This window comes from Heterobasidion irregulare (assembly GCF_000320585.1).
Source record: "Heterobasidion irregulare TC 32-1 unplaced genomic scaffold scaffold_04, whole genome shotgun sequence".
Classification (NCBI taxonomy): Eukaryota; Fungi; Basidiomycota; class Agaricomycetes; order Russulales; family Bondarzewiaceae; genus Heterobasidion; species Heterobasidion irregulare.
In genome coordinates this window covers 103569-129402 of record NW_009258200.1, presented here as the reverse complement: position 1 = coordinate 129402, position 25834 = coordinate 103569, and the positions used below count along the sequence as shown (strand labels likewise).

General features: G+C 52.1%; 13 protein-coding genes across 13 annotated transcripts; 10 read left to right on the top strand and 3 right to left on the bottom strand.

Moving 5' to 3' along the window:
* Positions 1-64: 64 nt before the first annotated feature.
* On the bottom strand, positions 65-1365 carry HETIRDRAFT_121153 (uncharacterized protein; the record flags this gene model as incomplete). Its single annotated transcript, XM_009546483.1, has 5 exons — positions 65-438; positions 514-588; positions 780-978; positions 1049-1235; positions 1284-1365. Coding segments are annotated over 5 exons (917 nt in total), but the record flags the coding sequence as incomplete, so codon positions are not given.
* Positions 1366-3159: 1794 nt separating this feature from the next.
* Positions 3160-5301, bottom strand: HETIRDRAFT_408784 (uncharacterized protein). The gene is made up of 5 exons (XM_009546482.1): positions 5080-5301; positions 4492-4565; positions 4082-4158; positions 3469-3581; positions 3160-3387 (listed from the first exon to the last, which is right to left on the bottom strand). The coding sequence occupies exons 1-5, from the start codon at positions 5220-5222 to the stop codon at positions 3261-3263; spliced, it is 534 nt and encodes a 177-aa protein (XP_009544777.1). The 5' UTR covers positions 5223-5301; the 3' UTR covers positions 3160-3260.
* A 426-nt stretch (positions 5302-5727) lies between these two features.
* On the top strand, positions 5728-7620 carry HETIRDRAFT_316207 (uncharacterized protein; the record flags this gene model as incomplete). Its single annotated transcript, XM_009546481.1, has 3 exons — positions 5728-6418; positions 6470-7497; positions 7552-7620. 3 exons carry the CDS (start codon positions 5728-5730, stop codon positions 7618-7620), a joined length of 1788 nt encoding a protein of 595 aa, XP_009544776.1.
* Positions 7621-7631: 11 nt separating this feature from the next.
* Positions 7632-8717, top strand: HETIRDRAFT_315815 (uncharacterized protein; the record flags this gene model as incomplete). The annotated part of the gene is made up of 1 exon (XM_009546480.1): positions 7632-8717. A coding segment is annotated over one exon (1086 nt), but the record flags the coding sequence as incomplete, so codon positions are not given.
* Positions 8718-9776: 1059 nt separating this feature from the next.
* On the top strand, positions 9777-10199 carry HETIRDRAFT_246936 (uncharacterized protein; the record flags this gene model as incomplete). The annotated part of the gene is made up of 1 exon (XM_009546479.1): positions 9777-10199. A coding segment is annotated over one exon (423 nt), but the record flags the coding sequence as incomplete, so codon positions are not given.
* Positions 10200-10382: 183 nt separating this feature from the next.
* Positions 10383-11462, top strand: HETIRDRAFT_426112 (uncharacterized protein; the record flags this gene model as incomplete). Its single annotated transcript, XM_009546478.1, has 1 exon — positions 10383-11462. The coding sequence occupies one exon, from the start codon at positions 10383-10385 to the stop codon at positions 11460-11462; it is 1080 nt and encodes a 359-aa protein (XP_009544773.1).
* Positions 11463-17216: 5754 nt separating this feature from the next.
* Positions 17217-18195, top strand: HETIRDRAFT_416598 (uncharacterized protein; the record flags this gene model as incomplete). The annotated part of the gene is made up of 3 exons (XM_009546477.1): positions 17217-17402; positions 17455-17472; positions 17533-18195. The coding sequence occupies 3 exons, from the start codon at positions 17217-17219 to the stop codon at positions 18193-18195; spliced, it is 867 nt and encodes a 288-aa protein (XP_009544772.1).
* Positions 18196-18472: 277 nt separating this feature from the next.
* HETIRDRAFT_315517 (uncharacterized protein) lies at positions 18473-19243 on the top strand (the record flags this gene model as incomplete). Its single annotated transcript, XM_009546476.1, has 2 exons — positions 18473-18913; positions 18962-19243. The coding sequence occupies 2 exons, from the start codon at positions 18473-18475 to the stop codon at positions 19241-19243; spliced, it is 723 nt and encodes a 240-aa protein (XP_009544771.1).
* A 442-nt stretch (positions 19244-19685) lies between these two features.
* HETIRDRAFT_108707 (uncharacterized protein) lies at positions 19686-21330 on the top strand (the record flags this gene model as incomplete). The annotated part of the gene is made up of 8 exons (XM_009546475.1): positions 19686-19745; positions 19801-19976; positions 20039-20201; positions 20261-20275; positions 20433-20717; positions 20770-20853; positions 20905-20934; positions 21013-21330. 8 exons carry the CDS (start codon positions 19686-19688, stop codon positions 21328-21330), a joined length of 1131 nt encoding a protein of 376 aa, XP_009544770.1.
* A 653-nt stretch (positions 21331-21983) lies between these two features.
* Positions 21984-22910, top strand: HETIRDRAFT_108706 (uncharacterized protein; the record flags this gene model as incomplete). The annotated part of the gene is made up of 2 exons (XM_009546474.1): positions 21984-22070; positions 22542-22910. 2 exons carry the CDS (start codon positions 21984-21986, stop codon positions 22908-22910), a joined length of 456 nt encoding a protein of 151 aa, XP_009544769.1.
* A 214-nt stretch (positions 22911-23124) lies between these two features.
* Positions 23125-23460, bottom strand: HETIRDRAFT_108705 (uncharacterized protein; the record flags this gene model as incomplete). Its single annotated transcript, XM_009546473.1, has 1 exon — positions 23125-23460. One exon carries the CDS (start codon positions 23458-23460, stop codon positions 23125-23127), a length of 336 nt encoding a protein of 111 aa, XP_009544768.1.
* Positions 23461-23637: 177 nt separating this feature from the next.
* Positions 23638-23911, top strand: HETIRDRAFT_450301 (uncharacterized protein; the record flags this gene model as incomplete). Its single annotated transcript, XM_009546472.1, has 2 exons — positions 23638-23703; positions 23786-23911. 2 exons carry the CDS (start codon positions 23638-23640, stop codon positions 23909-23911), a joined length of 192 nt encoding a protein of 63 aa, XP_009544767.1.
* On the top strand, positions 23667-24427 carry HETIRDRAFT_408783 (uncharacterized protein). The gene is made up of 2 exons (XM_009546471.1): positions 23667-24262; positions 24334-24427. The coding sequence occupies exons 1-2, from the start codon at positions 24146-24148 to the stop codon at positions 24418-24420; spliced, it is 204 nt and encodes a 67-aa protein (XP_009544766.1). The 5' UTR covers positions 23667-24145; the 3' UTR covers positions 24421-24427.
* The last annotated feature ends 1407 nt before the right edge of the window (positions 24428-25834 follow it).

Here is a 25834-nt window from a genome sequence, read left to right as displayed (position 1 = left end):
GAATATGAGAGCGGCGGCGAGCGAGGAGGACGAGGTGGAGGGGGTCGCGGAGGGGATGGCGGACCCTATCGTGTCCACAGTCGAAGTCACGGCCGGATAATCCAGCGAGTACTCGTTGGCAGTGGAGGAGGCGCCGAGGTGGTACCCATCTGAGTCGATGTGTTCGTATGTGTAGCCGTACGTCGGCTGCGTGTACACGTTCAAGTGGGAGTGGGCATAGGTGTACCCAAGCGTGGGGGAGGTGAATGAAGTGGGCCCCGCGAGGGTGAGTGGGCTAGCCTGATAGTCCATTTGCTGCGCATCGTATACCGGCAAAGGGGAGGACGAAGCGGTCGGTGAGCAAGGAGCGCCTCGGTACTGTTCAGCAGGCCAGTACGTGAGGGAGGTGGCGCTGTGGGGAGCGTGGTGAGTGTCGGCAGCCTGCATCGTATAGTCGTACTGCAGCGACCAAGCGCAAGGAGAATGACAGTGGTGATCAGTATGAGAGCATCGTGAGATGAAAGTAGAGGCTACCTGGTAGGCGAAGAGTTCAGCAGGAGAAAGCTGCATCTGCTGTGACTCCTGCTCGTAGTTTTCGGCCTGCTCGGTCTGAGGGTAGTTGTAGGTCCATTCTGAAGTCGACATAATAACGTATGAAGTGTGTCGGAAACCGTCGAGGTGAAAGCCGAAAGATTACACAGACGAGAAAGCACGGGAGGCTTACTTGCTGGGCAAGGGAGTTGTCAGCGAATGGGTGGGCGAGCGACGCTCGAACTGGAAGAGGTCATCGGTAGAAATACTAAGACTCCGGAGTACCCCCAAGCGCCTACTGGTGAGCCGTGCAAATCGAATCGAACCGGATCTAGATCTGAATAGAAATAATTCTGAGCGTAACTAGCAAGGCCCTGAATTTCTTTGGGAAGATCAACAGGATCAAGCCGACCAGAGCCGACTGTGGGGTATTTCAGAAGCGCGGAACCAAATTGACCTCGCTTGTTGCTAGTAGGACGCTGAGCAGCTCAAAGTGTCCTATATTCAAGGCTATGGGCTCGATAAGCACAGGACTCACGCTGAAGCAGATACGATGTGAGGGCGAGACATGGCGAGAAGTTCGCGTGGGCATGAGCGTGGACGCGGACATGCCAAGTAAGAGGTTCGCTTGTGTAAAGCTATGCCCCATTTGACGAGTTCTCCTTGAATCCATAGACACCGAGCGCACGCGCGTCCTATCCTCAAGTCCTTTCGATCCAGTACGACTCAATCAAGCGGTAAGTATCGTCGTCCTCAAAACCGAAAGGACACACCTGAAACCTTGGCATTGCTCCTCCTCGCATCCGCTTTTCCCGTGCCATGGATTATTCGTAGATCGACTTGCAGCAAGTGCATTACGACATTAATCATGCAGCGATCCGATTCGTACGTCGCGATGCCATACCCACAGAATTGAGGAAGATGCTCACAAGAATCTGAGTCTTCTCCCAGCAGGGTCAGAGCTCGTCGCTTCTTCCATTGAGTGCTTCACTGTCAAGTGGCGTCGCGCTGCTCAATTTTCAGGATGCATGATGACTCGGACACCACCTACGCCGATTGAACTATGCTGTCCGATTCATACGGTGCATGTTACTTGAGTACTTAGTACTCAGCATCCAAAATGCATAGATTGGGCTCCTTCCACTCATGGCGACGTCACGCGCTTGATGCCACCAATACGAAGGCCAGATCTGATGCGGCGCGACGGTTCTGAGGGGACGCGATCGCATTCAGCTGACGGTAACTTCGCTGCTGGCAGACGACCTATCAATTCCTATCAGATTGCCACCCCCGGTTCCATTCGAAGATCCTTGCAATCCGTCTCCACGCAATATATTTACAATTGCGTCCTGTGCTAAGTGATGTCCGATTTGCTTGTTGCTCAATCCATTGGGGCCAAACACCCTCAAGTAGGAATCACGGCACGAGCGCATCGCCCACGTGTCTTCGGTTCCTTGACAGCTTGAATATACAAGTCATTCTTTCGATTGACGTTTTGACCCTATGCCCTGCACGCTTCTTTCAGCAGGAAGACACGCGGAAACCATGCGCAGTGCAGGGATATTTTTAATCCTGATTTTCCTTGTAGCACGGGGCGTTGGCCCAACCAGCAGGCTGTGCATCACCCTGCCGATAATCCCGATATACGTGAATCACCTCTCTCCATTCGTTTACCAACATCATACTTGTGAGGTGCTTCGGCGCCGATAGGATGCGTCACATCGCAGACCCCCTTTGTAACACCAGGTCGTCTTTCCCGACCACCAGCAAAGTGCGCACCGTGTGGCGGGTCGCCCTGGTGAGGCGGCGGCCGCATCCGATACAATGCATAAAGCATCCGCGGAACCGTCTACTTCGCTGAGTCCCGAATCCTCATCAGGCAGCCTGTCGTGCCGCAGTGCGCCACATGCACCATCGCGAGCATCGATCGTCGATTGACCAAACCGACTTGTGTGGGTGCTGATTGAGCTTGATCGACTGACTCTTTGCTTCCGGTTCCAGAATCGCGACTCCTATCCAGCTGAACAGAGAGCCCTACATGGCCTAGCACGCCCTCGTTACGCTTCGCTTTTTTGTGTGTAAGCCATACACACACAATTGCTTACCGCACTGCCTTGTGAACTACTTAGTCGAGGCGCTTCTTGAAAATTGTGTACGTACATTCATGCACACCTACCTACCCCCGAGTCTAACCTCTCTTAAAACATATCATCTGCAAGGGACACTTGTCGTGTGAGAATAACGAACCTGGGCGGTCCGCTCACTCGGAGAGTCCGGAGCAAGGCCTTGAATCAGGTGCTGGCTGACTTACCGCCACGCATGTCCCACATGCATTCCACGCCCTCGTCATGTTCGGTTCCCTTCCGCCATCATCGGCCAGCGCTCCGAGGAGACTTTCGTCCGTTATTACGAGGTTTTGCAGGGGCGTGTGCGTACCTAATAGGCGAATAGCTGATGCGAGCCGTAGTGTACATGCCCCGCGCGCCTCCGCTTCACCCAGCGGCTAGTTACGGTGAAACGGGTTGGGCCCGCGGCACGCCGTTCGCTTATTTGTATACACACCTAGACATTTGGTTGTGCTGCATTTTAATGAGAACCGAAGTTACATTCGCAGCATCACAATACTGCGAAATATGACATGATGATATGGATTTATCTGCACAGACCACCCACCCAATTGTGCTCCACCATAGATTAACAATGGCGCAATTCCAACTCCCCACTCCATTGGCTCCAGGGAAGCGGCAGGGTCATGATAGGCGCTCCTTTGCCTCGGGAAATGGTATGGGTGCTGTGCGTGCAGCCTCACCGTACGTGAGGAGCCCTACGTACGGCATCAGATTATACTTCAGCGTGTACTCTGCAGGCTCTGGGTTCCTGTGTTTATCAGAAGGTCATTAATAATTAATTCGCCGAGTGCAGAGACAAGATAAAGGCTGAAGGGGGATAGAGACGTACTGGAATTTTTCGGACGGGTCACGAAACGGGTATTTATTTTTGCCTTGCACTTGTATGTACGCGTCTTCCTTGCGACGAACATTACGGTCCCATATGACGACCTCGTTCTTCACCTATGGCGAAAGAGATAAGGGGGCAAGGCAACATAACAAAGTCAGCACCCATATTCTTTGATCCACACCACGAGATTGACGCGTAAATCAAACCGAATTGAATGAATCAAAACCGAGATGAAACTTCACGAGATATAGTATCGCGCGCGTGAATACAAAGCGACGAAAGCCACGATACCAGGCGTAAAAAAGTAGTGCGTGTCCTGACGTCGGGTTTACGTCGTCCAAACCTGTGCATCTAGCGCCACACGTATCAGCGTTTTATCAGGACGCAGCCAGGTCGGCTGAAGGACTTGGCCTTGGCATTGGAGGTCAATTGTCCTTGGTAGAGGCTAAGGACAAGGACAAGAGGCGCCAGACCAGGACCTCAATTGCATTCGGCAATTTAAACACACGCTCGGGGTCGGGCATCACACCGAGCGCGCATCAACCGAGGGCAAAGAAGCCCTGGCTAGGTTGGATACAAGAGAGTTAATCTTAAAAAAATGACAAAGGCTCACCCCTTTCGCATTAGTGTATTCGGCGCCAACATACAGGAATAGCTGCTTCGTGTTCCAGTTGAAGAGTGGTGTCAAGTCTGTTATGTGTTCGAATCCGATCCGATTTTGTGTTCGACTTTGCGTTTGGCGTGCAGTACGCGTGGCGCACGATAAGGATCCAAGATCAGAGGAGATGGGGAGCGGTTGCCAATTTATGGACGGGTGTACACGAGGACAAATGAATGGGATAGCGGAGCCGATTGCATAGCGTGAGGGATCGCCAGATTATGGGTCAAGTGAACGAACGGCGTCGCAAAAGCGGAAAAGGGATAGATTAGCAAGCATACAGGGTGGCGATCGCGACAAACGCGGAAGTAGAGTAGGTGACTTGTGTGCTATGATGGAGAGGGAAATGAGACTATCAGACTGACCAGCAGTGAGGTTGAAGTTGACGAAAGCGAAGTCTTGCGTACGTCCAGGTATGCGACGCGTTTGGCCGGGAAACCTGTACGACGGCGGAGGTGAGCAGGCGATGATGTAACTTCAGAACATAGGACATATCAAAACATGCGAGATAGTGATAAAGAAACAGGAGACGAAGATAAAATGATGTGGTTTAAAGCACCTGTCGCCTGGTGAAGCAGGAAGAGAAGCGCGCAGTCGTGGCAGCATTCGATCCAGTGATGCACGCATGCATAAATGACAGCTCGCAGAGCTACAATTTCTACGAGCGGGGCGCAAGACCGTGTGGATCAACTTCCGAAGCGCGTAGACGGGACCACTAACAGACGAAGACGACTGTGGGCGCGATGATGGATACGCGCCATTATCGGATGAACTAAACGCGGGCAGCTGGAGAGTGAAGGTCACGATCCGTTGTCGTGGGCTCACATGGACTCACGGCCTCCATTGCACATCTGTACCTCGGACGGCGTGCGGTCAAACATACTGGAGTGACACCCAGATGCACAAGCTCGACTGCATAGGAGAAGGATTATAAACGAGGACAGACAACGCACACTTGGACAGAGGAGATGTTGAGCGTGCCCTTCGAGTCCGCTGTGAACAAGGATGATGAACACGCGATGCCTGCTAGGAGAATCATCATACATGTCGACAGCGTCGCCGTGATGTTGTTGATACGCGCGTAGAGACTGTGCATTGTATTTGTGCTTTCTCCCTTCTATCTTGTATAGTGGATATGGCCCGGAGGAAAGGAAGATAGAAATGGACGTGGACGTGGAGGTAATGATATTATGCACAACGTTGAGCGCGATGGCATCATGGCAGTGTCGGTGACACGTCTCCTGCAACACGCTGCTCGATCAGGAATCTGGTTCCCATGCTGAAACGTATGCTCGAGAATATACTATCACTGGCCCTATGTTCGGACAAACTGGACGAAAAAAAATCCTGCCCTCTGTAGACTTCGCCTTGTACCCCCAAAATTTGCACAAACAATGCCTGCTAGACCTTTTCGAAGCCTGTATACTTTATTCTGGTGGAAATGGGAAGAAAAGTAGAAATTTGTGAACGAGACCGTTGTTCGGCACAACCTTGCACCGGTACCACTACCTTCCTAATTCGGACACCGCACCACCACCGCCTTACCCATCGTCCTCGAATTTTCCCCTTCCTCATCTTTCCCTTCCGACCGTGCTCACACCATGCCTAAAGACCCTGGTGACCGTCTGGTCCATCAGGTGCGGGCCTCTGCTTCCCACTCAATGCGGGAGGCCTCAACCCCCCAGGGGATGCTCCCTACCGATTCCCCGTCATTTGACTCCTCCGCTCATCCAGATCTTTCCTCCCCACAACCCATAGACCTCGACATGGAGCTCTTCGGTCCAGACGAGGACCATCCCGGGTCTCCCGCTACGCCCCTATCGCCCATCGACATGGACGACGACACCCAACTGGGGATCCTCTCCGTCCCAATCTCTCTCGCATCCACTGATTCCTTCGAGCAACAGGCCAACATCGTCACCTCTTCACTGCACACTATTGCCGACTGGCTAGAGACAGTCGACTGGGACACCATCTTTGGGCGCAACCCACTTGACGCTGCCACCCTCAACTCCACCCCACTCGCCAGCGCAGCAACTCGCGTCATCCGGTATCTCAACGCTGGAATTGCCGGCAGATCCACCAAAGTTCCCGACTTACAAGTTCCGCCCGTTCAGCCGAACCGGGTAAACAATCCGTCACGCATGACGCAACCAGCGACCCACCCAACCTCAGCCACGAGCACCCGCCCGGACACCCCCGGCGCGATGTCCTACGCAAGTGCAGTCTCACGGTCCTCGCAGGCCCCCTCTGTCAACTACACAAACTGGACGACATCCCGCACATCGTCACGTCAGTCCAAGTCCACCACTAACGCATTTGTGGATGAAATTATCAGTCTAGGCCAAGCACACCCGGAACTTTCGCCAGGCGAACTCCTAGCGCTACAACGCCAGATTGCTGCAACGCGACCCCCAAGACCCCATCGCGTCACCCTACCGAGAGGAGCTAGACGCGCGGTCCACGTCATCTTCACGGGCATCAAGCCCGACCCAATTCCGCGCCCGGGCGTCGTCGTCCAGGCCGTCAACTCTTACCTCCCTGCGGCGAGAGCTGCATTTCGCGCAGCCTCAGCCAACTGGTCCTCCCGACACAACGTCACGATACAGTTTGCCCAGAACCCGGAAGACTCGGAGATCAATGCGGTACGCGCTGCCCTCGGCGCCCTGTTCCCCAACATCCCGCCATCGACCTACTCTGTCGACAAAAGGCACATCATCTCCACCGTAATGTTCCACCGCCTCGCCCTTACTTACCCAGACGGCTCCCCTATCACAGCTGAGGAGTACACACAAGAGCTCAAAGCCTCCGTAGCATGGCAGGAGGTTCGTATACCACGCCCCCCTCGCCTCGTCCCAGACAAAGACACCCACGTTGGCACCCTGTACGTGGATTTCCACGACAACGGGGCGCTGTCCACTCTACGCCAGGTCATCCGTGAACCGGCGCTCCTACAAGGGGAGGCGGTGTATCCGGTCAAGTATCACAAGCGTGACACTGTTCCTCAGTGTTCCCATTGCCTGCGCTGGGGCCATGCCAGCCCGATCTGCCACTCCAAGACCTACCGCTGCAACCACTGTGGTGGCAATCATTTGGAACAAGACCACCGCCAATGGGCCGCCTGTTGCCATGGGACCAACCCCACGCCAGGCGACGCGCCGTGCCCCCACCCTCCCACCTGCGTCAACTGTGGAGCTGCCCACAAGGCCAACGACCGCGCTTGCCCATTCTATGAACACCGCCACAGCCGGGAATGGATCAACCAGCACCAGCCACGCGCCCCGACCACAAGGCCGCCAAGCCCCAGCGACAGCCGGCGCGACACGCACATTGGCCCAGTCAGACCCTATGGCCCTTCGAGGAATCGCCGAGTACGTTTCGTCATAAACAACAGCGCCTCACCCGCTGATTTCCCCGGCCCGCAGCCCACCCCTGCGCGTGCCCATGTTGCCCATCGCAGCCAGGCCAGCGCCGGCGCGTCTCGCCCGTATTAACGTAGTACTTCATGTTACTACGCATCCTGTGCCAGAATGTTAACCGCTCGTCAGTCGTCACCCACACTCTGCTTGAAACCCAAGCAGAGAAGTACGACGTCATACTACTGCAGGAGCCTTATTGGGGCTACTTAAGAAACATACCATCTTCTGTGTCCGGGGCTGGTGAGGAGTACCAGGGCACTCAAACACACCCCCACTGGACCCTCTTCGAACGCGGGGGGCCCACTAGAGTAGTCACATACATCAACAAGCGCTTAGCACCTACACAACCCAAACTATGCTCCCACATAGTCAACCACCCCGACCTTCTTCTCGTCGCCATTCCACAAGGTCCTCGACTCACATATATATTGAACATTTACAACGACGGAGACTGCTCGGCTCTACATTATCTGAGCGCGCACCTGCCCTCCCTCCCAACCATCGACGTCATGATGGGGGACTTCAACCTCCATAGCAACATCTGGGACCCAAACTGCGGACACAGCGACCGCGCTGTCACAGATCTCCTAGATTTCACGGACAATTTAGGCCTCATCTTACTCAACACCGAGGGCCATCCTACGCACATTCCCCACGCAAGGCACTCAGTGCGTGCCTCCACAGTCATTGACCTCATCTTTGTAGATGGTCGCATCGCTACATCACCATCCACCTCCTTCTCGATAGACCCTTCAGGACGCCTACTGTCTGATCACAACCCCCTTCTCCTTACCATCGAAACTGACATCGAACCTACCCCGAGATCTCCCCGCATCAAGAGAAACTCTGACGCTGAGAAAATGTTCTTTGCAGAGTGCACACTGGAGATCTCCGGCCTCTACCCGCCACCACCTCTCGATACCATCAATGATACACAAGCACTATGTGACTCAATTTTTTCTTGTATTGCACAGGCCTTCGACCGCCACGCATCCACCCCATCTTGCAGCTACCATGCCAAAACATGGTGGACTGAGGAATGCTCCGCAACCCTCGCTCGATACCGTGCTACAAGATCACCAGACGACAAACGTTCCTACCGCCGCACAATCCGCTCCGCGCAGCGTCAACACTACGACACAATCATCCGTGAAACAGCAGACAAGAAACGTGTATGGGACCTCATGGCATGGACCCGCCCACGCCCTCTTCCGCTATACCACAATCTCGTTCATAACGGCGCACCCCTCACATCAACAACTGAACTCTTCACAGGGCTCCAGAACCAATTCTATTCCGCTATGAATCGACAGATAGACTTGACGTTCATAGAGATGCTCCCCGAGCGCCCAGAACGTGACTGCCCTCCGATCTCTCTACAAGAATGCCGAGACGCCATAGCAACATGCTCCGCATCCTCAACGCCAGGGCCCGACCACATTACGTGGCCCCTAGTCCAACTGCTCATCACGACCGCAGAATCAGGCACTGTCCTCCTTGCGCTATACAATGCTTGCCTCCGCCTGGGCTACTGGCCCTCGCAATTCAAAACCTCCACCACAATCGTCATTCCAAAACCCAAGAAATCAGACTACACGCTACTCAAATCATACAGACCTATAGTACTGCTTTCATGCTTAGGAAAACTCATGGAAAAAGTGCTCGCTAACCGTCTCCAGTTTGAAGGAGCCAAACACAACATCTTCCACCCAAACCAGTTCGGCGGCACACGCTTCCACTGCACTGAAGACGCAGGTGTCATGCTCACGCAACACATTCGCACTGGTTGGCGCCTAGGCCTGCATACCTCATGCATAGCTCTCGACATTGCCCAATTCTTCCCTTCAATCAACCACAGCATGCTCATCGCCCTCTTACAGAAACAGGGCTTCTCATCCACATACCTGAACTTCTTCAGGTCATTCCTCCCAGACCGCCGAACGGCCCTCTCATGGAACGGCGCGGTCTCAGACCCTTTTACCGTTGACGTTGGCGTGGGCCAAGGCTCTGCCCTCTCTCCTGCTTTATCTGGCCTCTATTTAGCTGCGATACTACATCTAATAGACCCAGTCGGACAAAGAGATGACTGGGACTCCCTTCTCTTTTACGTAGACGACGGACTACTGGTCACATCGTCCGTGTCACTAGCCCACAATTGCGCAGTTCTTGCCAATAAATACCAAGCACTCGCTGAGTCCCTCGCCCGCATTGGTCTAACCATTGAACATGATAAAACTGAACTTATGCACTTTCCCCGCAGAGGCAACACCTCGCAGCTACCAACAATAACCCTTGCTGGACGCACTATCGAACCCTCAACAACATGGCGATATTTGGGGTTCATCTTTGACCCCCGGCTATCCTTCAAAGAGCATGTACGCTTCTATGCGACACGAGCCCTGAGCACAGTGAAGTGCGCTCTCCGCCTTGGCAACTCACTCAGAGGCCTCTCACCCCTACAGCGACGCACACTCTACAAGTCCTGCGTTGTCCCACTACTCACATATGGTTGCCGCGTCTGGTGGCGGAAACATGGCGTCAAAGGACTAATGAACATCCTGTCAAAGGCACAGCACGAGGGAGTACGTTGGATTCTTTCAGCGTTTCGCACATCCCCCATCGGAGGCATGGAAGTGCTCTCCGGCATACCCCCCCTCCACCTACATATCAAAAAACTAATACAGCGTGCAGCGGTACGCACACTTCGCCTCCCATCCCAACATCCCATTAACGCCGCTCTATATCCCCAACTCCACCATGAGCACTCTCCGCACATCCCCTTCCCACTGCGTCGCCCATGCACAAGCACCAACCTCCCCATCAGCCTTATCAACAGCATGATCCCCACCAACACAGAATCCTTCGCTCCTCTTCACCCAGAGGCTCGCCCTGGCCACCGCATCCTTGACAGGTTCGCGGACCGCATATCCTTCAGAATATCCCACCCATCCAAAGCTGCCCAAGAGTTCCCTACCTGGGTGCAAGATCTCAAGCGACAGATGGCGGCGGAGTTCAACTCCCCGCACACAACAGTCTGCTTCTCCGATGGCTCATATTCCCCTCACAACGGCAAGCATGCAGGATGCGCCAGCCTCATCTTTCCCCCAAACAATGCTCACCCTATCATCCGCAAACTAGCTTGCGGACACACAACAGCCTTCGATGCCGAAATAATGGGCCTCACTATAGCCCTACACCACGCAACCATCACTCCGCACACCACCGAGATCGTACTATATGCGGACAATGAAGCCGCTCTCAAGTCCCTTCTAAACCCAACAGTACACCCGTCGCAGATGTGCTCGCTTCTAGCGTGCCAGCGACTTAGGACATGGTTCTCTGCATCACCCGAGAGACATCTGACAATTGCATGGTGTCCAGGCCACAGTGGCATCCCGCATCAGGAGGAAGCTGACGCCTTAGCCAAATCTGCTCTTAAAGGCAATCATCCCGCATTCACATCCGCATCCTTCCTTAAACAGAAAGCCTACACGTCCTTACTTGCTTCTTGGCAATTACTTATGACTTCGACAAAGTACAGTGGTCGAGATTTTCCTAGACAACGAGCTTTCCGCAAAGTCTCGTCCACCAAAAGCCAACTCCTCCTAATGGTCGGTGGTTCCAACTCACTAGCAGCACGCGCTGCACGTCTTATCCTAAATCACGGCCCCACAGGCGAATATCGTACAAAATTCTTCCCCTATGAGACGACTACATGCAACTGGTGCCGAGAAACACAAACCCGGACCCACATCCTCTTCTGGTGCACGCACTATCAGCGTCCCCCCGATTTCACAGTAGCTAAGTACCTTACAAGCAGGAACCCTCTTAGAGGGCTCATACAATTCCTACGCGACAACCCGTCTGCATTCACCTTCGAAGATGCCCCTCGCAATGCGGAGGACCTCCTGCCCTAGACACCAATATGTCCACTTTCCCCCCTTCCATCTTCACTGCCCGCGCCTGCGAGGCTGACATTCCGGGTCTTAATTGAACCCTTTACACGCTCCGACACACGTTGCTTATACCTTCCCCCTTTATTAACTGCCGCCACTGGCCTTACGCCGCGCGGGATACAAATACGTTGATTTAAAAAAAAAAAAAAAAAAGAGACCGTTGTTCGGACAGTCTGGTCACACCGGGTCACGAATCCGCATCGCACAGCCGAAGCGGCCGCCTCTAATTTTAGACTCCGACACTTGCACCTGTGTTCGGACGAGGATCACAGTGCACACATGATCATGGATTCAAGGAGGGACATCATGTTTCTTCCCAGCCTTGCAAAGGCTAAGGCTGTCATTTCCTAGTTCTTTGATGGCTACTTGGGGTTGCTCTTCAGTGTGCTAGATTTGAGGTTTATGCTTGTTGCCACCCTGCAGGGTTGGTGTGGAGAACAGTTGTGAGACAAGGGTGTCACCTTGGGTAAACATAGAAGTGGGGGGAAGTTTGTGACTTAGGAGGCTGTAGGTTCAGTATAGTCTGTGGCACGGTTGAGGAGGGGAGACATTGGGGACAATGTTCGGACACGACTTGTTGCTGGTAGAACTATGTGCGGAGAATGAATTTGCACTCCCCTTCTTCGATGCTCCGTGTCTGAATGTCATGCTTGATACCTTGTATTTTCATACGAGTGCAACAACATACCGTGCATTTTCTTCACATACCGGAACCAATATATATGGGCTACACTAGACTACATAAAAAAAATTGGATCATCAGGATCCTTCCTCACGTGCTCCGACTCATCCAAGGCATGACATTGGGCTTGCAAAGGCACATTTTCAACATTTAGGAACGTAAATCACCTTTAAAAAATCTCAAAGTTTCAGAAACCAAGTCTACACTATTTAACATGATTTATGGTCAAAATATTGAGGTTGATATGTTGAGCAATGAGCGAGAAACATAGACTGTCCGAACATCGGTACTGTCCAAACATAGGGCCAGTGATAGTACTCCTTGCTCTCAAATGTGCTCATCAGTAGGTTCAACTTCCTCTACAGTATTAATCACTTGATCACTCATTAGATGCATATCTCGATAACTTCGGCATGTGTCATAGTAGCAATGGAACGACCGACTTACAGGTTGGTGAGTGAAAATGATATATTCTGACTATGCTCATTGGTATTCGTGAATCATGTAAGGCCTTCTCAGCTAGCATCACACTTCTTGTATGCTCAAATACCCTCGACCACTTCTTTCTTGCTGTGTCTCATAGCAGAATGGGCTAATCCATTGTACCTGCAAATGCTTCTCACTATAATCCAGTGCTCGCTTGCTATAGAATATATGCAGGCTCAGTCAATGCTTTGTGCAGATCAGAATCTCACAAAGTTTGTCCAACACCTATCGCTCGGTTACGGCCTGATGCAGGTCTACTGCGAGACGACATAAGCCCAGCACTGCTCTTTTTTCAAGCGTGGCGTAATGAGGAACAAAATACTCAGTTTGATTTTTGCGGTCATACACCCTCTCGGCGACTTGCTTCCGGTGGTCTAGCCTTTTGGACCCAGGGTTAGTATCTCCGATTTTCTCAGAGATGTTTTCGGATCAAGCCCATTTTTGCTAAATTTTCTTCCATGTCATTGTCCAGTATGAAGACGTTTCTGATCATGTTTGATTTGCATGACTGCTCAATTTTTTAACCCCGGCATGTTATTATGCGCCTAGACATGCCATTTGTCTCATTACTTGAGCATGCAGGCATTAACTGTTTGCACATCTACCCATGCCGACACCTTTCCGAGATATGCAACGCTTGTTTATTTGTCTCATGTAGGAACACCTACAAACACTAGGGCCATAAGCACAACTATAGTCAATGTGACTGAGTGACAAAGGAAGAAGTGTTATCTAAATCGAGAAAGAAGCGACTAAATTGAGAAAGGAAGTGAAATTCTCCGGGCTCAACAGGCATGACAGATGTATGACATTTGTGGCCCCTGAGAACTCAAGGCAAGCCTTGGAACTAGGTCCTGGGGCCGACCTCAAGCCAACTCTAGGAGGGCTTATGTAGATACAGAAGACTAGACTAGTGTGGTGTAGAGAGGCCTAAGTGGAGAGGAATGGTGGGTGGGGCAAAAAACTAGATGTACATAGTGCATGCTGCGAGCACGGCAGTGAGTTTGGAATGTGGGTACTAGGAAAGTGAAAACCTACCTGCGAGTGTGGCAGTAAGTTTGGAATGAGAAACTGCCTTTGCGCTCATGAGGTATATGTATCAAGAGAGGACAAAGCAAAAGATGAACACAAACAGATGGCAGACAAGGCAAGGTAGCGGACAACACTAGTGCTAGCGAGGGGCCCTGATCGGGGCGTGGTGCTTTATGAGAAGTGATTCCATTAATCAGGACCCCTGAAAATAGGTGGAGAGGGCATAACCCCCATCCAAAAAAAAATTTGGGAAAAAAGGGCAAAAAGCTCAGTTGAGTCTGGACAAAAGTGCCCATCTGTGGAGGTAGGCCTGAGGGGCTGTCCAGACGTTAGGGGTCAATATTAGTCAAGGCCTAATTTTGAGTCCAACCAGAAAGTTTGTCTGTAGCTTAGTGGTAGAAGTTGCTGGCAGTGGGGTAACAGAATCTTAGGATGTGGAGTTTAACTCTGGGTCTTCGAAGGCCTTTGAAGGCACATGTGCTGATTGCATCACTTTTCAGCACCTCATTCTTACAGCTTCTTACATGAAATAAGTACTTCTTGGTATTCATCTCGAGTGCATCCCTCTTGTTTGATTTTCTCCCATCAAGTTCTTTACAACCTGCCATCCTTGACTAGCCAGACTCCTTAAGTCCTCAGTAGTATAGTACAAGCATTCTGTAGTATAGTACAGCATTCTGATTTGTCAGCTCCCATTACCATGTCAATAATACTCTACAGTGATCTGCAAAGACTGTCACCAATATTGGTGTTATCTTATATCTATCCATGCAGCCTTACAAGCAATCCTATTTAGTGACCTTCTAGGTAGTTCACACGCAATTGGATTTATTCCAGGCCTTCACATATGAGCATCTTACACTAGACTCATTTTTGTGTTTAATGCCAGGCAGCTTAGTCTCGGACTCCGACAACTGCCACCTCCAGCTTGATGACATCACTTTCACTGCTTAAAATAATCTGAACAAGCATCTCTGGAGTCTTGGTATTGCTGTGCAGGATTTGCAGAAGCTGAGACGCGGAGGAAAGCACTCGGCACGAGATCAAGATGATGTGGCTGACAACAAAGGCTTGTAGGATGGTTTATAAATGGTATCTCACATTGTACTTGCATGTTACAGCTTCAATAGGTCTTTTTCATGTATATTATAACAAAATACTGGCCTCAAAAGGCCTAATTCTAGTAATCTGAGTGAAAATTTGGGTTTTGAAGGCCTGATCTTAGCATCTGACCAATGTTGAGCCCTCAGAATGCCTGATTCTCACATCCGGCCACATTGGGGAAAATAAACCCAAAACCTTAGGCAAAGCCAAACTTTTTTTGGCGGAATTTGGTAATTTTGTCCAAACCTTTTGGGCATTTTACAAAATTTTGCCTATGCCCTCCCCACCTATTTTCAGGGGTCCTGTGTTAGTAAACAAAATGGCTCCATCCGAATCTCTTGTTCCTAATTCAGCCATGATGGCCCCCAATTCATCTTTCACTATTCACTGCATGCACCGCACAGTTTTTCCCAGGATAAACCATGGATAAAACCGTGGATATAAATAAAGTTTTTGCTCGGGTTTATCCACGGGAATTACCGAAACAAAAACTTAAAGCTTATCCAAGGTTTTGTCCTGGGACAAAACTGTAACATAACGTTAAGTTTAAGCTCAGACATGTTGCTTAAGTTTGTCCTAGAGTAAATCCCGGGATAAAACTCTGGATAATCTTTAAATCTTATGTCACAGGATTTATGTCACACATGAAAAATTGCAAATAATACCATCAAAATCAGTAATTAATTCAGTGTTCATTACACAGCTCTTTGGGCACTGCCTGGCACCAAATATTAGATAGCCGTTTTATCCACAACATCTCTTGACCAACATCAACAAACATGGCCTTCTGCAAAGGCCACCTTGCTATAAAGAGTTTCTTAAAAAAAAAACAATGTGTAATTGTAAATACAAAGCAAAGCAGCATGGACAAAACTGGAAAAGTGATAAACAAAAATCATACTAGCAATGACAAATCATCAAGGCAATTCAAGGGCTAGCTTATAACAAAATTCATCATAATAGTATCTAGTCTTAGAAAAATAGGGATTGTTAGTATTGAATTAAAAAATCAAAGAAAAAAATAGTAAGCTGTGCATATTGTCTGATCCTCTAATCTATTAACCATTGGAATAATTGTCTCTTGTAACAAGTGACAGATACTGCTACAAACCACTGTTGCACCTCAAGCCAAGTGTCCAACACTGACAAACCACTGTTGTACCCCATGACAAGTGTCCAACGCTGTGACAAACACTGTTGCACTCTATGCCAAGTATTGGACACTTGTCATGGGGTGCGATAGTGGTTTGTCATAGTGTTAGACACTTGGCGCAGGGTGCGACAGTGGTTTGTCACAGCATTAGACACTTATCATGGGGTGCAACAGTGGTTTGTCATAGCATTGGATACTTGTCATGGGGTGCAACAGTGGTTTGTCAGTGTTGGACACTTGGCTTGAGGTGCAACAGTGGTTTGTAGCAGTATCTGTCACTTGTTACAAGAGACAATTATTCCAATGGTTAATAGATTAGAGGATCAGACAATATGCACAGCTTACTATTTTTTTCTTTGATTTTTTAATTCAATACTAACAATCCCTATTTTTCTAAGACTAGATACTATTATGATGAATTTTGTTATAAGCTAGCCCTTGAATTGCCTTGATGATTTGTCATTGCTAGTATGATTTTTGTTTATCACTTTTCCAGTTTTGTCCATGCTGCTTTGCTTTGTATTTACAATTACACATTGTTTTTTTTAAGAAACTCTTTATAGCAAGGTGGCCTTTGCAGAAGGCCATGTTTGTTGATGTTGGTCAAGAGATGTTGTGGATAAAACGGCTATCTAACATTTGGTGCTAGGCAGTGCCCAACGAGCTGTGTAATGAACACTGAATTAATTACTGATTTTGATGGTATTATTTGCAATTTTTCATGTGTGACATAAATCCTGTGACATAAGATTTAAAGATTATCCAGAGTTTTATCCCGGGATTTACTCTAGGACAAACTTAAGCAACATGTCTGAGCTTAAACTTAACGTTATGTTACAGTTTTGTCCCAGGACAAAACCTTGGATAAGCTTTAAGTTTTTGTTTCGGTAATTCCCGTGGATAAACCCGAGCAAAAACTTTATTTATATCCACGGTTTTATCCACAGTTTATCCTGGGAAAAACCGTGCGGTGCACGCAGTGATTCCTGCCAGCACTTACCTCACACACTTTTGCAACTCTATCGCGGCCGCAAGCCGCCTGCAGCAAGAAACTTTCATGTCTGCGACCCTAACGAATATCATGACAGACCTCACAAATCGGTACTTTCCTCTGCCTCCGCCTCTGCAACCTTCTGATGCCCTGAGGCAAAGATCCATGGTTCTCGTCCATCCGCAGCATATACGTGACCTCCAAATCTTCCTTGGTGATCCAAATGCCTCGTTTTGCCATTCTGAGCAAGCAGAACTTGTCGAAAAGATGCAATCACGGCAGAATCATCTCCTTGCGATTCTTCCATGCGGAATTGGCAAGACTTTCATGCTTTTGTTCCAGGCCAAGATATATGACTACAATAAGGTCACCATCCTCCTCCTACCTTTATCCGGCCTCCACGCCGACGAGCAGATCAACATTCCGTCAGTTACTCCGAATGGCTCCCAGACGGTCACTTTAACCCCAACGTCAGTGTTGTTTATATGAGCATTGAGCACGCAAGCTTCCCCTCCTTCATTATGTGAGTCATTCTATTTAATTCCTTCGTCGCAAACTCATATGTGTGGTTAGTTACTGAAAGGACCTCATCAACCAAAAGCAGCTCGCGCGCGTCGTTTTTGATGAAGCATACAAAGTCCTCACCGATGTCAATTATCGGGATGTTTTTCACCATGTCAAGATCCTTTTACAATACCTACCGTGTCCTTTCACTTTCTTCTGTGGCTGTCTTCCTCCAACGCTTGAAGCTGCCTTTTGGGAGTTCACCGGTCTCGAATACCTCGACATCATTCGCATGCCGACAGCCCACCCGGAACTCGCTTATGCTGTATATTTACTACCCAAAGACCAGGTCTTCTCGGAACTCATACGCTATGTCGAAGAACGTACGACGTCTTACCACATAGATGACCGAGCCATGGTATTCTGTCACTCCAAGGCCAACACTCAGAAAGTCGCTAGCGCCCTCGGTGTGCTGGCATTCTTTGCCGAGTCTGAGAAAGAGTTGCGTGATGCTAACAATACTGTATTTTGCAAGTGGGTTGAAGGGTCACAAAAAATCATGGTGTGTACGAGCATTCTAGGTTGCGGTGTTGATCTCCCATGCGTAAGGGATGTCATCCACTTTGATCTTCCTTATACTGCCCTCGACAAGCACCAACAAGAAAACTGCGCCAGCCGCGATGGCAAGCCCGCCAATGCCGTCACTTTTGTTGATTCCTCACGCGGAGCTCTACCCGATTGAAAAACTTGTGATTTTGGCACTGGCATTCTCCTTCCGTGGGCCAAGGACATAGTATGTCAGTGACTGATCCCAGGTTATTTTATTGACGGTGTGGCAGATCCCTGCACAGGAATTCCTGGAGCACAGTTATGCGACAATTGCAAGGCCCTTCTATTGACCCCCATTCTTAGTGGTCGACGCAGCGCCTATAAGCTCATCATCCTTGACATTCCACGGTCTTGTTGGCCAGCCCAGCAACATACCACTAGTATCCAACCCATTAAACTCGCTCTTGTCCATGCAGACGGAGCTGCCTCGCATTATGCAAACAGTGCCAGTGCCTCATTCTGGTCACATGGCAGCTCCACCACCCCTAACACTGATACCGTCGTCCTCTCCTCCTAACACTCGCTCAGTGCCATTTCATCCAAAAATCACGTCATTCGCACCCACTCCGCTTACACCTACAGGGATCCAAGTTTTGATGACCACTGGACAAAAAAGGGAAGAGCAGGAACAGAGGTACCGAGACCTTGCTGACACTATAGCAGCGGCCTTCAATACACTTCGGGACACCCATATTGCTTGCTTTGTACGAGGCGTAGAAGACTGGCAGGAACATTCCATGACACGTTGCAAACATGGTGTATGCTCCCTTGGTGACTCGGATTGGCAGCAATGGCAAGCCAATGCACTCAGGCTCTCTGAAGGTTGGTGTTATAAATGCTGTGTACCCCAAGTAAGTTCCTCCCTGTCTCGTGCATTCAACCCTCTCACAGCTATTTAGAAAAGCACAGGTGGCTGGCACTCGTATGTTAAAAAAGACATGGTCTGCCCGGATGCGAATCTTATCAAAGCCGCAATTTATGTCCTATGGACTTACCCACCAACCGACTTCAAACTCACTGATTGTGAATTCGTCATTCCCGAATGCTTAGGTTCCTTGAATGCCTTTCAAGACTGGCTCCTCGAGGCTCCACGTGATATGGACATTCCTCCCAAAACGGGGTTTAACAACATGCTGCGCCTTTTCGTCTGGTTACTGGAAAGGCGACAGATTTCTGTGTGATTACAAGTTAGCTAGTAGGCAGCGTTGACCGCTGATGTCTTTTTCGACACTCAGTAACATGTATAGCCTTTGTTGTAGTTTTCAAGTGTATTATTCGTATGTGTGAACACAAAAACTGATCGCGATGTGGCCTGTGTGATCAGCACAAATGACCACTGCTGAAATGGACAAGCTCGACATACATGCAGAAGCAGCGGCGCCGCGCCTAGGGCAGCCCGTCGCGCAACACAGACCCAAATTGCGTGACGGGCTGCCCTAGGCGCGGCGCCGCTGCCGGCCTAAGTCTGTTCTTTCCTGCCTGTCACGCTGCCCTTTGACTTTACCAAAGGCCTTCATGGCAAGACATTGTCTGACAGAGCAGATAGGTAATAGAAGTCACGCGGACGACACAGACGAGGTTGGGTAGACAACACGAGGGTGACGTGAGACTGACGTGAGCGACATGGACGAGACAGAGGTTACGCGGGCGGCATGGAGGACCTTGTTGACATTCCCGCCACCGGTAAGTCTCCGTCTTCGTCCGCCATCCATCCCACTTGACGATCTGCAAACCACAGGGGCCCTTGTCGACAACTACGAGCCGGCGTCCCAATCCACCCAGCCCCCCACCCCTCCTCTCCTCGCGTTCCTTTTTGCGGTCTATCTTGCTCTCTTACTCTTCGACACCCGCCTTCAAACACCACTTCAACGCATCCACCATCACTCCCCAGTCGCACGGCATCTTTCTGTCCAAGTATGATCCTGCCGCCTCTACCTTATCAACATTATCACCAAGTCCTTGACTGCCTACCCTAGCACTGCCAGCGCGGACACCCTCTTCGCCGCTTATACAGCCTCCATGGGCACGCTCTCAATCTCTCGATCTTCTCCGTCCTGGGGGCCGTCATCGCACAGTCCGAAGTTGCGGTCGCGTGCCCGCGTGAGAGCCGATGTGGGCATATGGGTTCCGCCTGTGTTGGTTGGTCTACATGAACTGTTGAGAGGTGCGGGAGCAGATGTGCGCGATGTGCGGGGCAGCGGTTCCTCTTGAAGGTACGTTCGCAGCCCTTTGTGCTCGTGATAGGTGCTCATGCGACGACATGCATTGTGTGGTTCATTTTTGGAGGGTAGTTAGTTGATTGGGGGCGCACGCCGCGAGCCACATCTCGGCTGTGGTAACTGAGATCGGGCACGTGGTGTCCATCCGCAGGGCGACCAAACAGGAGCTAGAGCAGTACACGCCCACCCCGGCATCAGCATCAAACGAGTTTTCGCCCACCCTGTACTCGGTCGAGGAGGCAAAGCCGGCGGCGCCTGTGCAGCGCACGAGCTTGTCGTTGGCCTCGAACAGGCGCGTGGACCATCCAGAGGAGGCCCACTACCCGCTGCAGCCCAATCTGCTCCGCTAGCAGCTGCCCTACTCGGCCGAGTCGCCATTGAGGCGTCTGCCGTTCTCAGGGCGCTCGTCGGGCGACGGCCGCTTCCGCAAAGCGTCGTCGGAGCGCTCGAGCTCCGCAGGCCGCTTGCCGCCACCGATTTTTGGTTAGGTGCCCACGGGGAGCACAACGGGCGTGCTCAGCAACGACTCGGAGGTCGCAGAGGGCTCCGAGGACGCCTGGATGGAGCTCAAGGTAATATTCGTATCGTGCGTCGTTCACCCCCGCACTCACGCTTTTTCGCAGCCCTACCTCAAGGCGCAGACTGTTTCGAGCGTCTACGCCATCTAGAGTGTTCTGTCCGGTGGCTGCTCCCTGACGCCTTCGCCAACGCTCAACGAGAACCTCACACAGATCATCAAGATTGTGTCCAGTATCGTCGCTGTCTGCCACAACAACCTCCCGCCCGCGTCGGTGCAGCAGGGGAACGACATCCTGCGCGAGCTCAGCAACCACATGAACAAGCTTAGTGAGGTCCAGGCCATGTGCAACACTCCCACGACGCAACCTTGGACAGGTGTGACTCCGCGTGGCAGCATTTTCGACGTCGAGCTCGGAAGCGTGTTTCCTGTCATTCCCATCCCTATCCCCATCTCTATGCCCACGCTCATCTCTCCATCTGTCTTCTCGTCGTCCATCTGGAAGCCACGCTCGCTGTCGGCCTACTGCTGACTGCACACCTCGCAAGTCCAGTGCCGCTGTCGAACGACCGCTCCAATGCTAAGTTCTTTTGGCTGCTCAGCATATCCGCATCCTCGCAGTAATACAGCGAGTTGTCTCTGCCCGTGATCATGCCCCCGCCGCCATCCTCTGCCCTTTTCCAGTCGCATAACCGACTGCGCAGTGCCTAGTGACAAGCTGGATGCTCGAGCGCGACGCAGACGTCACACTCTGGATGAGTGGCTGCATGCACATGTGGATCCCGTGCAACTGCACTAGCAAACTCGCCTGATGTTCCACTAAATGTGCTGAGCACTCAGACTGTGGCTTAGTTCTCTTTGCGTTGCTAAGCAGACATGAGAATTAGTGAGGAGGTTAACGATGTATACATGCGTCAGAATTCCAGGCTGTTCAACTCTAAGCAGTTCAGCCTTTAATGCTTTCCATGTCTGAGGAGCGTATTAATGCTATTGCTTCCTGGCTCGAATCTCTGCTGGAGCCCTCGCGCAAGCTCCACGCCCGATAGGCTGCCGCGCAACGCACCATCTCCATGTTGAAGTCGAAGTTTTCCTCACCTGAGTCGCTCGTCCAGACGTCCCAGACCATGTCACCGCCAAGACCCTGTGCATGCTCAATGCCACTCTTGCCCGCCCTATCGTTCCACCATGAGCCTCGCCACGCCTCGCCCCTCCTCGCCCCCGTCCCCCCTCAGTGCACGCACCCGCCTGCACCTGCGATCCGAAGCCACATGTGTATGTTCCCTTGTCCCCTCGAGCCCACACCCATCTCCTCGAGCCCACGCCCGCCGCCTACTTAGTACCCTCGATTCTCTACACCGTTGATGTTGACATTCACGCTCCTGCCTTCGAGTCCATGTGCGCACGCATGTCTTCCTCTCCACGCTACACATCTGCACCACTCAGTACCCTTCCGCTTATCGCCTCCAGCCCACGCTCGTGCGTCGCCTAGAACCTCCACGCTGCCCCGCTCTCGCCGCACTTGTGCTCCGCGCCCGCGCATAAATTATCATGAAGAGAATGCCACGCGCGCTTCAGTGCGTCGACAAGGAGGGTGAGGCAGCAGAGAGATGAGCTAGGAAGACGAAGGCAGAGCATTATCAAGGTCCGTACAACCCGATCTCGTCCTTTCGGCCCGCCCTTTGCTTGCAGTCTCTGCAGCCTCCTCAATGCCATGCCCGCTCACTCACTCGACCTCCTTGATAGTCAATCCCACCTCTGATGCGTGCATATGCGACCCCTCAATGCCACGCACCCGCCTTTGCCTGCAATCCACATCCACCCACATGCGTCCTGTCGATCCCACACCCGTCTCCTCTAGCACACACCCGCCTGCCGCCAAGTGCCTTTAACCCCCTCGACCACTTGGGCCCATGCATTTATCTTCGCCTGCGACCAACATCTGCGTCCACACATCTCTTCCAGCCCCTCATGCACGCACAATCTCTCGGCCCCTCCTCTTGTCGACCCTCATTCACTCCTCCATCGTCCTACCTCATCGCCGAGGCCTCACACTCCACCCCGTGCACGCTCGACCTCTCTTTTGTCAACCATCCCGCTCTTGATCAAGTCTAACTGGCTGGCGGCAGAGCAAGAGCCACAGCTAGCCCCTTGATATCAGTCTACTGACAGCCCAGCTGTCCAACTACCTTAGCTCCTCCCCCACCTCCCGCCTGGTCCACCATCACTGACCTCGACGATACCCCTAGTCTCGCACAGGTCACATCGGCTGTTCAAGCACGCAAGCTAGGAGCACATAATTGAAGTCCTGATCATATACCCATCGAATTCATCCGACAACATGCAATGGGGTCGCCTCGTCGCATGCGTTTAGTGCGCTCGGAGCATTCTGCATGCCCAAGTCCTCATGCGCGCCGCACCTGAGAGCAGACCCCCGCGCCCACTCCCCGTCCGCGACGGGCTCCTCCGCGCACAAAATTGCCGCCCATGCAACCAGTGCCGGCGCTAAAATATGCCCACTCGCGCTCTGCACGCTCGCTACAATCCTGCCGGATTGCAGGGCTGCATCCTTGCCCTCAAAATGATCGGCGGTGGCTTCTACAAAGTGTGCGTCTCCTTTGCCCATTTCCCCTTTACCTGTGCCCCCTTTTTTTCTTCTTTCCATCTGAGTCTCTTTCGTCCCCTCTCATTGTCCCCTTACGTGCATTTGGTGTGTAATCCATCCGTCACTTGGACAAATGCGGCGGGGGGCAGCGGACAGGTCTTATGTATGATTGCACACGTGCAGTTGCACATGCTTGGGGCCTGGGGGGGCCTAATGTCATGGATGATGGTGTGCGCAATGGCCGGCGGCGCCTTGCAGCTGCTTGACGCTGTCTACGACGCATCCGTGCCTCTGTCAGACGTGGTGAGCTCGGCGTGTTCGACAGCGAGCTCGGCACACACCCCGCCGTTGTCCGTGCGATGGCCGAACCCCCGGCCATCTATAGATCCTCACCCATCCGTCCCCATCACCCGTCCCTGCTGCTGCTCCCGCTGCCTTCATTACCCCACATGCCAAATCTTCGCCCATGTTGGCGGCAATCCGCAAGCTGCAGAGGCAGCTGGAGAGCTAGCGCATGAGCCACAAAGGGGCGATGCAGGCATACACAAAGGAGCGTGACACCTCGAAGAGCATGCTCGCGCGCACCAGGGACGGCGCCAGTGCGGAACCGTATGTCAACGGAACTGGGAGCTGGATTGGGAGTAGGGGTGTGAATGGCGCAGCGGAGAGCGTCACGTCGGAGCTGCAGGAGGTCGTACCAGAGTTGGAGCTGGCGGAGATCTAGAGCTAGTTCGATACATATAAGATGGAGATGGGGGTCGACAGCGTGCGGGTGCGCAATGAGCTCGTGAAGTTGCAGTGGGAGAACGGGCAGCTCGGGGCGTTGCTCGCCAAGGCTAACCCAAAGATCGAGTACACGGTGGGTGCGTTGTGTCTCATCCGCGTGTGTGTCGTCGACCGTGCTCATCGTTTTATTTATACATGGTCGCTGTAGAGCGTCACAAGATGGCGCTGGAGCAGTATGCAAACCAGGCGGAGGACTTGCGGGATGAGTGTCTGGCTGTAGGAGCTGCACGATAAGTACGCGCAAGCGGATATCAAGTGCAATCGCGCGATCGCGGACGTTATCAGTGCGAACGGAAAGGTTGAGCAGCTTGTCAATGAGCGCGCAAACTTGCGCGTGGAGAAGCGGATCTGGGAGATGTGTGTTGCGCCTTTTACTGTTTATTCCTCTATGTTCTTAATTGGATGGACATCAATCAACCGTCTGGGTGGGTGCGTATATGCTGACTGCATCTATGTCAATAGGGTGTGCAGAACCGCTTATTGGAAGAGAACGCGGCGCTTTCGATTGAGTGGTCGCATCTGTCGGATCGGATGGGCAACGTGCAGAAGATGCATACGGATCTCGAGTGCTCGGTTTGACCTGAGTCCCCTCGACCCCTTTGATGGCGATGTTCCTGCCATTGACCCCACACCCTGTCGTCCGCTCAGCCCACGCCACCCTGCCACCCAGCACCCTCACACACTTGCGCCCAGAACCCTCATGCTCATCTCCTCTGCTGTCGATGTCCCCACTCTCGACATCGTAAACACTCGCCACCCAGAGCCCCCGGTGGCCCTGATCCCATCAAATGTCGCCCGTCCCCTTGACCCCATGTGTTTGTTCTCGCCTGCATCCTGTCACGTACAACCACACACACTCGTTCCCTTAGGTACTCACACAGCCTCTACCCGGCGCCCTCCTGCTCGTCTCATCAATCCCATACGCATTCATCCCCATACCCCTGACACCCCCGTAATACAGCGCCCTCAACATCTTCAATCACTGAGGGCTGAATTGCGAAGCTGCTCCATTGACACCTCCGCGCGCGTGCTACACGCAAAGCATTGCGACCATTCTAGTGTCGACGAGGAGGATGAGACCCAGCTGGCAACGGAGGATGAGGAACAAGTGCGTCGGAGAGACGAGCTGAGAAGAGTGGGCACGGATGACAAGGCTATCCATAAGGGATGTAGGTATGTTGTCGTCTCTTACTCCCGTTCTTCTCCCGCACATGTACCTCTTGTATTTGACTTATCTGCCCGCCCCTGCCCGGCATCACGCCCACTCTTCTTCTCATTCAGTCCTGCTCTCGACCTGCTCGCCCAACCCTCTCGACCCGCTTGCCTGACCCTCTCAGCCCGCTTGCTTGCTTGCTTGCTCGCTCTTGTGCTCGACCCACTCGACACCATGCCCACTTGCTTGTGTCGTCCACGTCCCCTCCGCACATTGTCTGCATTGCCCAGACTCCTACTCGACACACCCGGACTTCCTGCTTGACACTATGGGCACTCGTGTGCTCGAGTGCTGGCCCCGCTCGACTGTCGATCCCACATTTGCCCTTGTCCCCTCAGGTTCAAGCGCCTGCTTTTGCCTGCGACTAATATCCTCCTACCCCGCCTAGCCAATTCGTACCGCATGCGTGACCAGCCCTGGTACACTTTTGGGCAC

Coding starts and splice junctions, on each gene's coding strand:
- HETIRDRAFT_408784 (XM_009546482.1), bottom strand. CDS start 5,222: ATGCACAGTCTCTACGCGCGTATCAACAACATCACGGCGACGCTGTCG. Junction 4,566..5,079: donor AACATCTCCTCTGTCCAAGT/GTGCGTTGTCTG, acceptor GCCGTCGTACAG/GTTTCCCGGCCAAACGCGTC. Junction 4,159..4,491: donor CAACTTCAACCTCACTGCTG/GTCAGTCTGATA, acceptor AACACATAACAG/ACTTGACACCACTCTTCAAC.
- HETIRDRAFT_408783 (XM_009546471.1), top strand. CDS start 24,146: ATGGAGATGGGGGTCGACAGCGTGCGGGTGCGCAATGAGCTCGTGAAG. Junction 24,263..24,333: donor CAAAGATCGAGTACACGGTG/GGTGCGTTGTGT, acceptor ATGGTCGCTGTA/GAGCGTCACAAGATGGCGCT.